Source organism: Corvus hawaiiensis, chromosome 7 (genome assembly GCF_020740725.1).
Source record: "Corvus hawaiiensis isolate bCorHaw1 chromosome 7, bCorHaw1.pri.cur, whole genome shotgun sequence".
Lineage (NCBI taxonomy): Eukaryota > Metazoa > Chordata > Aves > Passeriformes > Corvidae > Corvus > Corvus hawaiiensis.
In genome coordinates, this window is record NC_063219.1 from 29,905,467 (window position 1) to 29,918,995 (window position 13,529).

Genomic DNA, 13,529 nt, shown 5'->3' on the forward strand with positions numbered 1-13,529 from the left:
AACTGGTGTTTGTGGGTTGGTATCTCTGATGGCATCAGGCCCAAGCAAAGTCTGTCAAATACAAAGAGGCTGTTTCTGGCTCAAGAGATTGTCGAGGTAAAATCTGTGAAGGTTTAGAGATGGTTTGGTGGGGTATCCCTACACACTGGCTCTACTTGTCTACTCTGACATCTACAGGCCCTCACTTCCTCAAATGCTGGAGACAAGATATTGGTCTACAGAAACATTCAGTCTGACCCAATATAGCCATTCTTACACTCAGTTACTTGGAGTAGTTGTGGAGATCTGGAAGAGGCTTTGGGTTTCTATTTTCTGTTTATTGAGGAAGGAAGCAGTTCCTGTTAGGTTTTTTGGGGGAATGAATACTTACTTGTACTGCTATATTTTTCTCTCTTCTGTTTATTTTTAATACCATTTATAAGACTCTTTTAGGAATGGTGGTGTTTTGCAAAATCTACACATGTGGCACAGCATTATAAAAATCTCTGTTGAGTGTAATACAGCCAGTACTTGGAAGGACCTTTTCCGGGTACTGCTCATGACTGTTGGTTTGGGTATCTCCCAGAGTTAGGAGAATAAAGTCTGTTATTTTCTGTGTATAGCTGGGGTAGAATTAGGGAGGCAGAGATGCTGAATGACTTGCCCTTACAGCTGATGAAAGTCCTAAACGAAATTGCTCTAATTAGCAGGCAGTGGTACAAACTGGTTCATGCCCAGCCATAGGGGAAAAAGGCAGTGTGGGGATGAAATCTATAGGAGAGGACACAGTATACCTCCATAAATGTAGCTCAGGGAGCGTGTCTGGAAATACCAATTTCAGTGTGTTGATTAAGGGGGTAGAGGAAAGCCACCCAGCTTCAGCTGCAGCCAGCTTTCCTTCTAGTTTACAGAAGATTTTACTGATCCCTGTTATATTGGTTTCTTCAAATGAGACAAAATGTTCTTCGAGTGCTTCAGAACACAGAAATGCAACATTGTGTTGTTTTGTGTGGACTAGTAATGCTGTTGTTAATTTAGTTTTATTATTTAATTTTGTCTTCCAGCTGCTGCTGCTGAAAGCTCGCTCAGGTTACTGTCCAGTGTGGCCCAGGAGGTGAAAGGACGAGGTACTATAAGCTGGATAGACTGTGGGTACGTGTCATGCTCTTTTCCTTCTTATTTTCCCTTTCCCATTCTGGCTTTTATTGCTATCTTAGCTTTTTTGATGGCTCTGAAACTTTTTGTCTTTAACTGGACCCACATAATTCTGTGCAGTTTCTTCTGTAGGGAGCCTGTATCTTCCCATCTTCTCTTCCTTTGTGTGGAGGGGGATAATTTTTTTCCTTATGGCTGTTGTTACTTCTCTGACAGCATGTTTTTCAGCCTGAGGCTGAGAGCCCAGCTAACACTGCCTTTCATAGGGGACACACAGAGTGCAAGCTTTTTTTCCGCAAGCCAGGGGAGGAGGAATCCCACATGTTGTGCCTCAGCTGGAGGGCAATGCAATTCTGCTCTGACAGCAAATGTTGTGTGAGCAGTAAGCCTGTTTACTTGGTTTTGAAGCATCCACCCATTTGTGTTTCTCAATAAAATGTGCTTTCTTTTAAAGACCTTCCTCTGTGCTGGTATAGGTTCCTGGCAATTTTTAATGTGAAGGCAGAGAAACTTGTTTTTGTAAGTGGTTGTGTGTGTGGGGAGGAGTGAACAGGTGTGTACTTTCTGTTTTGCAGATGTGAAAATCTCTGCTGTGGGTCAACTCAATAACATGTTGCTTGTGGTTTTAGCCTGTGTATTGTAGTGCCTCTGCAGCTTTGAGAGCTTTGCCTGCGGGTGGCAAGTTCCTCTTCTTGTGCTACAGAGGAGCAGCTTGCTGCCTACCTGTGTGTTGGGGTGGATTGCCATGGTATGAACAGATTGTACACACTATTACATACATCATGTTCACTGTGCACGAATGTAAGTCAGCTCTGCACATCATGTGGCTCCCTTAAAATTTACACTTTTGAAACTAACCCCCATCCATCAAGCAGTGACCCAGAATAAGTCGTTGGTTAATGCAAGTTAACGTGGGTTTGTGTTAGTTAACCTTCCCTGCTCTCCTCCTGCCACCAGGCAGGTATCTCTCCTGTGGAGTCCTCTGCCTCTGCCTTCTGTTTGCACTCTGCTGGGCTTGTCCAAGTGCACACACACTTTCATCTCTGCCCAACTGGTGCGGACAGAGTTCCAAGCCATTTGTTGGCAGAAAGCAGGGCTGTTCCTCAGAGGTCAGTGAAGCCTGCACCACTTGCCACCTGCTAAAAAGCCAGTGGCATACCTCTGAAATCCATGAAAACCTGTCTCATTTCTAACGAAAACATTGATAAGTAATTTTTTGTTGTCAACAGTGAGGGCTAGCAAATAGGGTACTGAGCCAGCCTCTTGGCTTCAGTTTCTAATCGGCTTCAGTTTCTGAGTATGGACTGGTTGCTACCTTTTTGTGTCTTTTGTTTTAGGCTACCTCTGTGTTGGAGGACTTACTGCTTACTCTGTGTGTGTGTATGTGGCATCTGTATACAAATGCTGGATGATGAGGCTGTTCAGCTGGCCCTTCAAAATGCTGCTGTAATACAACTAAGCAATAACTCTCTTCAGGGTTTATTTTAATTCTGGGTTGGAGAAAGACAGATTCCATGTTTAGGACTTCAGTTTGAAATCCAGAGAAGTTTTATCACTTAGTTCAACGGGTCAGTCTCTGCTCCTGAGTTTGTAAGGAATGGTGATGGGGAGGGAAATGTATTGTTTGGTTTTGCTGTAAAATAAACTTCAATTCATCAAACCCTAATATAATCTCATTTTCCAAATGTTGACTTCTAGACCAAGCTTTGTTACGAAAGTTACTTTCAAGAAATGTATTTTCAAGTCTCTCCCATTCAAGGCTTTAATACTTTTCATAGGAAGCTTGGTACTTGCAGTACCTTTCCTCTCACCATGATAGGGAAATATTTAAGTTAAGCTTCTGGTTCCTGTTGAAAGGTGAGTTAATATCAGACAGTGAAGCAGCCTGGTGAAAGTCATGCTGTAAGGGGTTGGAAGACCTGGGAATAGATTAGTAGGTCCCCCAAATTTTATTTGATGCCAATATTGCTACAATCAGATTGCCCCTTGCTGAGTGGCAGGCAGTGACCAGGATGTTGTAACATGGCAATAGGTGTAATTCTCTCTTTGAGGTAAAGCAGAGCTGCCTTTCATGTCTTGTTTGGGAAGAACCTGGAAAAAATAGCTGGGCATTTTTCAGAGATGGACTTCTACCCCTTCTATCATTCCTGCTATGGGATATCATAATATTGTGAACTTGCCTCATGGGGCAAGGTGAGCTGGAAGACTGGCTTGTGGTAGAGGAGGTTTTGGTGGATGCAAAAAGAAACCCTGAACAAATAGTTTGAGCCCCCGAACCAAGTTTTGTGGTCGATTTGCTTGTTAAGCTTTTGAAGCATTCTGAAATCAATCCAGTAGTGCTGAAGTAGCTTTTAAACAATTTTTTTTTTCATGAAAGGTTTCTTTCCTTTGCTTATTGCTTTCTAAAATATTGTATATAGGTGGCTGCAAACCACTGCCCACCTCGTTGCAGTGGTAATACCAGAGGCTGCCATAGTGCTATCTCACAGAGGGCCAGTTGTAGGGCCTGGACAGCTGAGTCCTACCAGAGTGGCTCAAACCATTCTCTTGCAGCAAGTATGATGAGAGGCTTATTTGCAAGTCTTCATGCCGAAACAAACAGCACACAGATGCAGGGATATTTACAGCACAGGCTCAATTTGTTTTACAAATACTGACAAGAAATGTCTTGTTTGGCAGCAATATTTAGCAGGAAATTTTGGCTTTGCTCTTCACATCCCTCTGTACTGGGCTTCTTTGCCTTCAGATCCAAGCATTGGCAAGGCTGGCATACATGCAGAGTTGTGGTTTGTGCCTCTGCTTCCCTGTGGCGATGACAGCAGTCCTTTTCTTTCCTTTTTCTTTACCGACGGTGCTTTTTTTGTTTCTTGTCATTCTCCTTCCCCTCGTTTTCAGGAGAAGGCAAGAACATTCTCCTGCGCAGACAGAGATCAGTGTGGATTGCTGAGTCTCGGCAGCATGGTCTGTATTTCATGCAGTGGAGGGGAGTGTGCAGGTTGGTGGCTGGAAGTGGACTTCCTAATGCTGGTTTGCATGGAAACCGTGCTCCTTGGCCTTGGCTTCTATTGTATCTGTGGTATAAGACAGAGATCAGCTTTGAGCTTTCAGTTACAGGTTGAGTGGTCTCAGGGAGAGAGGGAAGTTTGTTTTTCAGTATGATGTAGGGAAATACTTGGTTTCTTACTGAGCCGGTGTGGTGTCGAGGAGGTTGCCACTTAGTTTGTCACTTGGAGGCAGGGTAGTAGAGATCCCCAGAGTGCTGGGGCTTGGGAGGTGTAGGACTGGGAATGCCATGTGCCTGCCTTTCCTGCACAGCTGGGCTCACTTGTGCCAAGTGCCGTGCTAGAGTGGGGCTGTGTGACCCCCTGCATGTGGCACTGTAGATAAGGTCCTTGTTCGGGAGAGCTCAGTCAGTTCCTGCAGCCAGATCGACACCTTCTTCTAGAGATGAAGGGGCAGCTTGAGAGCTGCTCACGGCATTGAAGTGGTCACTGTTTGCTGCTGTGTGCTGGGATAGCATATGTGGCTCTGTACACAGTTAAACATGAAGCTGTTTCAATTGTGAATAAAAGACCCAGCAGTGATGTGACAAAAAAATATTTTATTTTAGCCTTTACATGTTTTAATTAGGAAGTCCTTGCTGAGGTATTTGACATTGAATGAGTGGTGGTGTGAGAGACAAGAAAATAGTGAATTAATTGTGCCTGGTGAGATACATGGTATTTGGGGGATGGAGCACAACGTTGCAGGTTGTTAAATCTTCAGTGTTCCAGAGAGATGCATCAGGCACCTTGGGAGCAAATGTTCTGGGACTCGTGTCTGGGGAGGTGCCACGTTAATAGGAGCTGAGAGTCACAGCTTCTGTTCCTGGCTTTGCTAATGAGTCACTTCTTGTTACTTTGTGCAGTTACAAAAGGTGTATCTGTTTTCCAGGCAACTGGGTAAATATTGCCTGATTCATTAGTCAATGTGTAAAGAGTTTGGAGGACTTTGAAAGAAAAAATGCTGCAGCAGCACAAATGGGTGCTCTTTAGGGCATTCAGATGCAATTTGAATGGGCACGTAAGAAAGCAGAAGGTTGGGCTATTTATTGAATTATTTTTTTAGTTGTAGGCTGATAGAAATTTGGAAAATTGAAGGGCATCATACGGAGTTGAAAGCTTAGGATGTCTGCAAAAAACCACTAAAGGATGTGGTATTTTCTGTCTCAGAGGCTGGCTGCTGCCAACTCTGACATCAGGTTGGGGTTTGTGCTGCAGAGCCTCAGTCCCCCCAGTCTTCCAAAACCTCAGTTTTTTAAGGCCTGGTAAACAGGGGATAAGCATTGATGTGGTCAAGTGAAAGAGGAGTTTTGTGAAAAACAGAAACTCCTGTCAAATCCTTGTGGTGGCAAGTAAAAGGTACAAAGTCTTGTGCCTGGGAACATGGTAAGGTGGAATTACCTTTTGAGTGACGGACAAAATTCTTGCTGCTTGTCTTTAAAGCAGACAAAGCTCTAATCCCAGTTTGTGATGTCCCGAGGTGAGGTTTTGAGGAATAGTCATTACAAAGTTATTCTCTAGCCTTCTTAAGTGAGTTTTGTGGTAGACCACAGTGTAGCCAAGGACTGATGTTACTTGAAAGAGTGTAACTAGTTTGGGTGAAGTGGAAAGAAAGTAAAATGGCTTTGTTGAAGAGAAGAAAATGTGTTTGGCAGGTTATAAAGTGCATTGTGGCCAGGTACAGCTTTGAAGAGGTTGAAAGTAGCTCTCTCCATCATGAATATGATTTAGGGAACACTCCTGGGTTCTCCAGTTACTGAATTGTCTCGAGTTTTTGTTGACTATAACTCCTGCCCAATTGTGGATTGGTATTTTTAAAAAAATACCCATTTCTTTGGCTCTGGGTAATTATTCTCTGCTCAAACTTGCATGGTTCCCTTTACTGTAGGTCCCAAACATAAACAAAGCTGTGTGATTTCCATCTGCTGTCATAGCGCATGTGCTTGGCTTTAGCACATCAGACTGCTAGGAAGAGGAAATGCCATCTGGTTAAAATGTCTGACTAATTTTTGTTTAGTTTTAATCCCACTTTTTCTGCTTTTGTGTGTCATTCTTTTAGTCCCTTTTGTGTGTCATGTGCATCATTCTTGTAAGTCCCCATCCCCAATAATTACTTGTTATTGTAACAGTCTCATGACACTTAGCATAAAGGTGAGACCATTATTTGGCTGGCAAAGCAGTCCTTTCAAACCTACACAGCTAAACGTGCTGCTTCATGAGAGAGCCAAATCTAATGAGTATTTGTCTTTTCTGGGATTTTCCCTAATATCCTTGTTTTTCTGTATTTTAGATGAGGTCTCCTCAAATTTCTAATTTCCTGATGCTTTGATACAGAATGGCTTTACCTCTCCACACAGTCGTAAATGAATGTGTTTAATGCCTTGACATAGCAGGGAGAAATTTCAGAAATAAGGCTCATGGTACAGATGGTGTTAAGAGTAATTTTGCTCTCTAGTTTTTTACCTTCATCCTATAAAGCCACTCAGAAGTAGGATTTATTCAAGAGAATAAGTCTACTCATCTTTTTTACTTTCAGCTGAATTTTAAAGCTGATAAAAAGCTTCGAAATTGCAAATAACCAGATCTAATAGAGAGAGAAAAAAGAAAGGAGGCTCTTGCCCTGGTGCAGCCTTTTCCATCCAAGCAGATTTGTGGTGTCTGGGATTTCTGCATTTTTCTACAGTAGCCTTGAAGGTGAAGGGCAGCTCAGGAGAGGATGGCTCATAGTGCCAGCCTGGGGGAGGTAGCAGGGGCTCTGTTTGCAGCTGGTGCAGGGGAGGTAAGGCAGGTGTCCCTCAGGAACACTTTGCAAGTGAGTTATACTGCCAGTGTGGTCCTTGTGTGAGTGCCATTTATAAGGGCAAACTGCATTTACAGCATAGATTTTCGATGCCTTCCTTCTGTCTCTGTCATAACCTGTCTGTGTGGTTAATGCTCATTCACATTAAAACCCTTTTATTTTGCTGTAACTGTTATACCACTCTGAAAAAAATCCTTTTTTAAGTAAGCTCTCAGTTCCTAACATAAACCCATTCAGTTTGGTGTATTGCATTAATTCAGAATTGCAGAGCAATTAACTAAGTCCAGAACAATGGTTGGGTGTATAAGCCTGAGCTCGTCTGTTTCATCCTAAACTTGAATATTCCGTGGGTTTTGCTTAGAGTTACTCATTAACCAAATCTTCAATGTTCCTGCTTTTCAGACCAAAATGAAGAGTAAGTGAGCTCAGATTTAGTGTAAAGGAAGTCACCTCTGTTTTCCTGCACCCAGTACTTAATTTAAAACATCCTCTAGCATCCATCCTCTCCAAGCCCGTGGTGCAACTAAAGGTCATAAATGCGTGTACAGAGGGCTGCAGCATCTGTGTGCCCATGGGTGATGTGTTCAAAACCTGTATTTTGGGGTTCTTAGATTCGTGTGAACTCAAAGACAGAGTAGTAGTCATCTTGTATCCTAGGTTGGGACCGTGTTCCCCTCTGCCATGTTGTGGGATGAGGGAAGCTGCTGCTTTGCAAAGAATTTGAGTGTTTGGTGGTTTTAGAAGTTCCTGCAAAGCCTTTGGTAGCTCTTGTGAGTGTTTACCTTATTTCTGTGCAGGTATGTGGGCTGCCAAGTGCCTCTTGCTAATTTATATTTCCATGGAAAGTACTGATCATTATAACTTCGTGACTTTCTGCAGGGGCTGGAGCTTATAATTTTTTTCCTTAATTGTTTTAGCTTGACGATATGATGATATGTGTTACCTTATTGCCTTGGTTTTCTTTCTGCTTTTTGGCTTGCTCTTACTTGCAGTAAGAATTAATCTCATGGGTTTTAATTTTTGGAAAATACTTCTTTTTAATCTTATTTCTCTAGATCTCTGGCCTCTCTAATTGACTAATGGGCACAGGGAGTCGTTTGTATTGGGTGGCAAGTGGTGCTGGGTCTCCACAGCACATGGATTATTCTGTTTGCATTCCTGGCACGTTCCAGGGGAGCGTTTGGAGCAGAAGGCTGCAATCAACTGCAAGGTGATTGCAATCCCCCCTTGAAGTGGGGATTTTTGGTGCATGCTATGGGGTAAAGTCAGGCCCTAAATTCACATGAGACTCTGTGCTGTTCATCTTCTAATCCCTGTCTTTAATTCTTTCCAGCAGTATGTTTTCTGGTTTTGGCTTTCATGCTCCCCCATCCCTTAGAAGATTCAAGCTTTTCATCTGCCGCACTGTTTGAGCGGTTCATTTGTTCTGTGCTGTGGAAACCTGTTGCTATTGTTACTTCTTTTAGAAGATAATTTCCATTAGGAACCCAGAATGGGTGCAAAATGTTGCTTTGTTTTCCAAGACAAATCTTGTATTTAAGCTTCCTGTGCTCGTTACTTCTGCATCCATTTCTCCTGGGTCCGGTTCCTACTTTGGTGCCTGCATGTCCTTAAACTCCACTCAGGAGCAGAGTGTCAAAGTGCCTTTTGCACTGATGGCTGTATATGGGTTTTCTGTTCGAGTAGGTGTAAGTCATTACCATCCAGCTCTTTGGAGAAGTGCATGCCAGCCTGATGGTTTGAGAAGTGACTTTGTTCCTAGAAATTTTTTTTGTTTCTGATTTCAGATCTGTCTCGAGTGAGTGATACAGGAAGGTGTGGGATCATTATAGAGTATGAGGAGCATTACAAATGTGACGTACTGTTAGCAGCAGTAGTTATGACAGCTGCTGGCCCAGGATGTGAGGGAGAAGTGAGGATGATAGGGGGGCAGGCAATGCCTGCAGTCTGAGGAGAGTTTTGATAGAATCAATCTGTTTTTGTTTGGTCAGCAAGGTACACAAACTGCTGTATTGTAAATGGATCACGCAGTCTTTGTTGGAGGGTGGAATCAACGACTACAGGGAACATAAGTCAAAATCCCATATTGTCCCCAACAATGGCTAATGAATTTCATTTTTTTATTTCAAAACCTTGTAGGAGCACATCTGACTACAACTGGCTGTAAATGACTTCCTTCTTCAGATTATGTGCAAATGTGTTTCATACTTTTAGGAGGGTTGAGGAAATTTTTGCTGCTAACACTTCTTTTGCTGCTTTTTTGGGGTCACAAGCTCAATTAGTTGTTTGGCAGGGTCTCAACTCCATGCTTTCTCAGGATGTTCATCAGTCTATTGTCTGGAGAGGGTATTCTGTGGAAGGTAGCCAGAGGGTATTGCAGAGGCTATGCATTGGGCTGGGAAACCCTGCTTGATAATTCACTTTTGATAGCTGGGCTGAAATTGCAGTCGAACTTCCCTGAAGTTATAACTGGAGTTCTCTGTGATGGTTTTCACTATAACATAAAAGAATGAAAGCACCTGAACAACAGAGACAAGAATGAGAGAGCGTGCTGGTAGCAAGATGACAGCTTTGACTGGTATACCTTCCGAAGCTTTTCCAGTGTTGGGAGGCTTGCTTTATAGGCAGTCCTGCTTCTGCTTTGCCATATTCCCTTGCTCTTGGAGCCTGCTCTTTCTCCTTCCCTGCTCATTTTTGTCTCTTCCAGCTGTTGGGACAGTGACAGTGTTTTTGTACAGTCACTGATACAACAGAACTGCCATTGCGTTAGAGTCTACAGGCACAGCTGTGATATAAGGGACTACTGAAGCATAATTTACATGGATTGTTGAGCCCTGTTTCAGATGGAGAGATGTACAGATAAAAGAGAAAATCTGTTCAGAAATTGTGAGCTCTGTGGTTTGCATGTGGTTACGTCATACGCTGATAGAGGAATGAGATAGTTTTTGTGCAGGCGGATTTACTGACCTGGTTACTTAAATCAGTTCTGTCAGCGTTTTTATTAATTACTTCTCTTGTGCCTGGAAACCCTGTAGGTATGGGTGAAAAAGAAAGCTGGGTGCAGTCTGCATTGCAAAGTGTTAGGGGATGCCAGGGCAGTGGTGTGGAAGTGATGTGGCCATACAGCACGTGCACACGCTGCTGTTACATTGGCAGCTGGAGATGTGAACCTTTTTGGATGGCATTTTTGTCATTGCCGAAGAGGGTTTTGACAGTCATTGTAGATCCTTCCTCCCCAGTGATGTGGTTGTGGGCCTGTATTCCCTGCTTCATGAAAGGCCAGTGGGCAACATTACATAATAATGGAAATAATTAGGAAGCTGCAAAAGATGTTATTTGTGCTCATAAAAGAGAATGGTGCTGAGGATGTTTGATCTTATTATGGTCCTTTGGGACCTGACTGGACAATATTTGAATTTGCCTCAAGGAGGGCATTTTGCACTTCCACTTCCATGAGCCATTTCTTACTTGAGATCCATCCAGCTTGGACTTGTTTTAGATTTAGAAACCATGTGGACTTAACTGCAGCAAAACTCCTGGGTCTTATTTTGTGTTCCTCCCATCTGGCTTTATCCTCTGTTCTTTCTCCAAATTACCTTGACACATTGCTGCAAAAGCCTTTTTCTCTTGTGCTCCTCCTGCCACTGGGGACTGCCATCAGTATCTCTCATTGCTTCTCCATTCTTACGACCACCAGTGTCCAGACCTGTGGGCAGTCCTGGACAGGCAGAGCATCTTGTGCCACTCCTAAGGAACAGCTGTGACTCGTCCCCTTCAGGAGCTGGCTGCACTGGTGGTGAGCCAAAGGAGGCCAGATCTCCTTCACGAGTCCCTCGCTGCCCTCCTGCCCTGGTAACAGCTGGCTGCCTGTGCTAAGGGATTATTCATGCATGCTAACACTGACAAGGGACCCCAGAGGTTTACAGGGAGTGCTTCCTTTGGGCTTCCTGCCAGCTCCATCATGACCCCCAATGACAGAAGTATGTCCCGGTAGAGGAGATGGGGATGTGAGTGGAAAGGGATGAAGCGTGCACGCAATCTTTGCAACGCATGCTACCTTTGTTGTTGTTTGGGCTTCTTGCTTAGGTCAGCCTGGATCGTTCATTTTATTCTTCTTTTTACCAAGCTGTCATATGTCTTCACTTCTCCAGCAAAGGCACATTTTGGAGCCCTGGTTTGATTTTGTGGAAGGGGAAGGATGGAGAACATGCCTGTGGGAGTGGAGGGAAGCCGTGCTGTTATGCCACTTAAGGTTTGACCTTATTACCACATAGACAGCTGCTGGTTAGGTCCTTGTGGTATTGAAAATAGGTTGATGTTTTGGATGATTTTCCAGGGAGATAATGCTGGATGATTGTAGGACTGTCTGCAAGAGTTCCTTCAGCAGTAGCACAGCAGGGTTCAAATTGCTCTGGACAGAAATGGCAGGAGGCAGCCGAGGATGGCTGCTGGGGACACATTACTGACCTCATCCTCAAGGCAGTATTTCCTGAGCCTAGTGCCTTGTCTTGAGTGGCTTGGCCTGGGTTGGTAGAGTGCTGATTTTGGGGATAGTTTCTGGCTTTTTAGGTTTGGGGGTTTTTTTTGGTTTGTGGGTTTTTTTATTTTCTTTTCATTTTATTTCCTGTTTTGGGTGTCTTGTTTTTTTTTTTTTTTTTTTATTTTTAGTCATTATAACAAACTCTTACACTGCCTCTTCAAGTGATATAATTAAATTGCAAGAACTGGAGTCCTAATTACCCTCTCCCATGTGAGAGTTGAGGAGCTCGTCTTCAGAGAGAGGCTGTTGGCTGAGATTCAAAAGAGACAAAACTCAGAGCAGGCTGCATCTGTGTTGATATTTACTCTTATTAAGAATAATGGTCATTACCAAGTGATATCAGAGTGTGTTGCTCTTTGCAGGTTATTTTTGTCTGTCTGTAAGTAAAGGCAGAAGGAAAAGCATCTCTGCCATTTCTGCACGTCTCCTTTTCTGCTTTTTCCAAATAATTGTTAGTATAGCATCTGAGCTGGTGGGTCTGGCATGTGCAAAAATCTGCACTGATGCATGAAAAAATTACTGATACATATTTAGCATTTCCTATTCTTGGAATTTGCTCCTCTTCTATCCCGTGCATCAGTGCAGATAGCTTGCATAAACAGGCTTAACTCTCAATGCAGTGGTGCAGAGAATTTGCCCACTAAATGGTAAGAGACATACTGGAGCAAACTGCTGCTTTCTTTCCTGTGATAATGGCTGTGCATTCAGGCAGCTGTGTGAATCTCTGCAAATGGAGAAATCTTGAAAGCAGGGCACACTTAGGTCCTATGTAGCTATTCTTAATCTTCTTTTTTCTTTTTTTTTAAACAGAAATTCATGCAAACAGAAAATGAATTGCTAGGAGTTGAAATGGTAGGACTTTTGAAGCTAGCTGCTTACTCACAGGTATAGCTCAGTAATAATGCTTTGTAGCTTTTTTTCAGCTATAAACCTTGCAGAACGTTAGTATCCATTCAGATCTCTAAATGACACATAAGGGAAAATTATGGTTTAGACCATAACCTAAAGTTGCACCAAATAGGTGGTAGAACAGGCAACAGGATTCTTTTGATACCCATTGTAATCGTCTGCTTATGCCAGAGCAATTGTCTGCACATCTTGGTGTTTCACAGACCCTGTTGCTGAGGTTTCAGCATTACACTTGTTCACATCAACCACCTAACATTTGTCTTGGCAAAGCTGGGATAGCCACAGATACACGTGTACACTGGAAATGTTTGGGAGTGTCTGGAGGAGCGTTTACGAATGTTGACTGTTGTGTGGGCTGACTGTAGCTAAGTGCCTGGCACTCAACTGCAGCAGGGCCACAAGAGTTTCTCTGTGCCTCTGAATCTGTCTGGGATAAGACAAGAGAATGATCTGATACTGGTGTCTTCTCTGAAGATTCCTTGACGTTCAAGTCATTTAGGTTTAGCCCATGGGACCATTGGAGAACTGCAGGAGAGAGAAGACAGGATGTTTCTGACCCCTGGGTTTGATGTTGCTGCAGGCTTTTCGTATGAACTCCACGTGGCAAACATGGTTTTTTGGCATAACTCCAAATCCAGGGCATTTGTTCCGTGATCTAGTTTTGTTACAAGGAGACATGTCCATGGTATTCAGTTCTCAAACTCAGATCTCCAGCGTTCCAGAAAAGCAAAGAGAGTGTTTATGGGCTACAGTGATCTGAAAATGCAAAACTGACATGAATTCAGTAAGACTCTTTGGATAAATATGCTTCTGTTCAATTGAGATTATTACAAGTGCTCCTTCCTGGTGTGGTAGTTGTGTGCTTTGTTAGTTCCTTAAAATGCTAATTTCCATCTTCAGCATAATATTCTGATTTTGCTGCATGTGTCCATGGCACATTGCTCCTTATTTCCATGTACCAGAAGCATTTGGGAAGTTTCTGCTGAGGTGCACTCTCACTTCCAGCTCACTGTGAACTTGGTGTTTGTTGTTCTTCACATTTGTAGAAAGACAGCTGGAGAACATCGAGAGTATTAGCACCAGTGCTGGCAGCAGCACTTAAGTT

General features: G+C 43.2%; 1 protein-coding gene across 1 annotated transcript in view; it reads left to right on the forward strand.

Annotated features, from left to right (window-relative positions):
* Window positions 1-13,529, forward strand: part of PDIA5 (protein disulfide isomerase family A member 5) — a 99,167-nt gene that overhangs the window by 13,770 nt on the left and 71,868 nt on the right. The window contains exon 3 of the mRNA XM_048309768.1: window positions 1,044-1,131. Coding sequence (XP_048165725.1) covers window positions 1,044-1,131 — 88 coding nt within the window. The remainder of the gene's footprint in view (window positions 1-1,043; window positions 1,132-13,529) is intronic.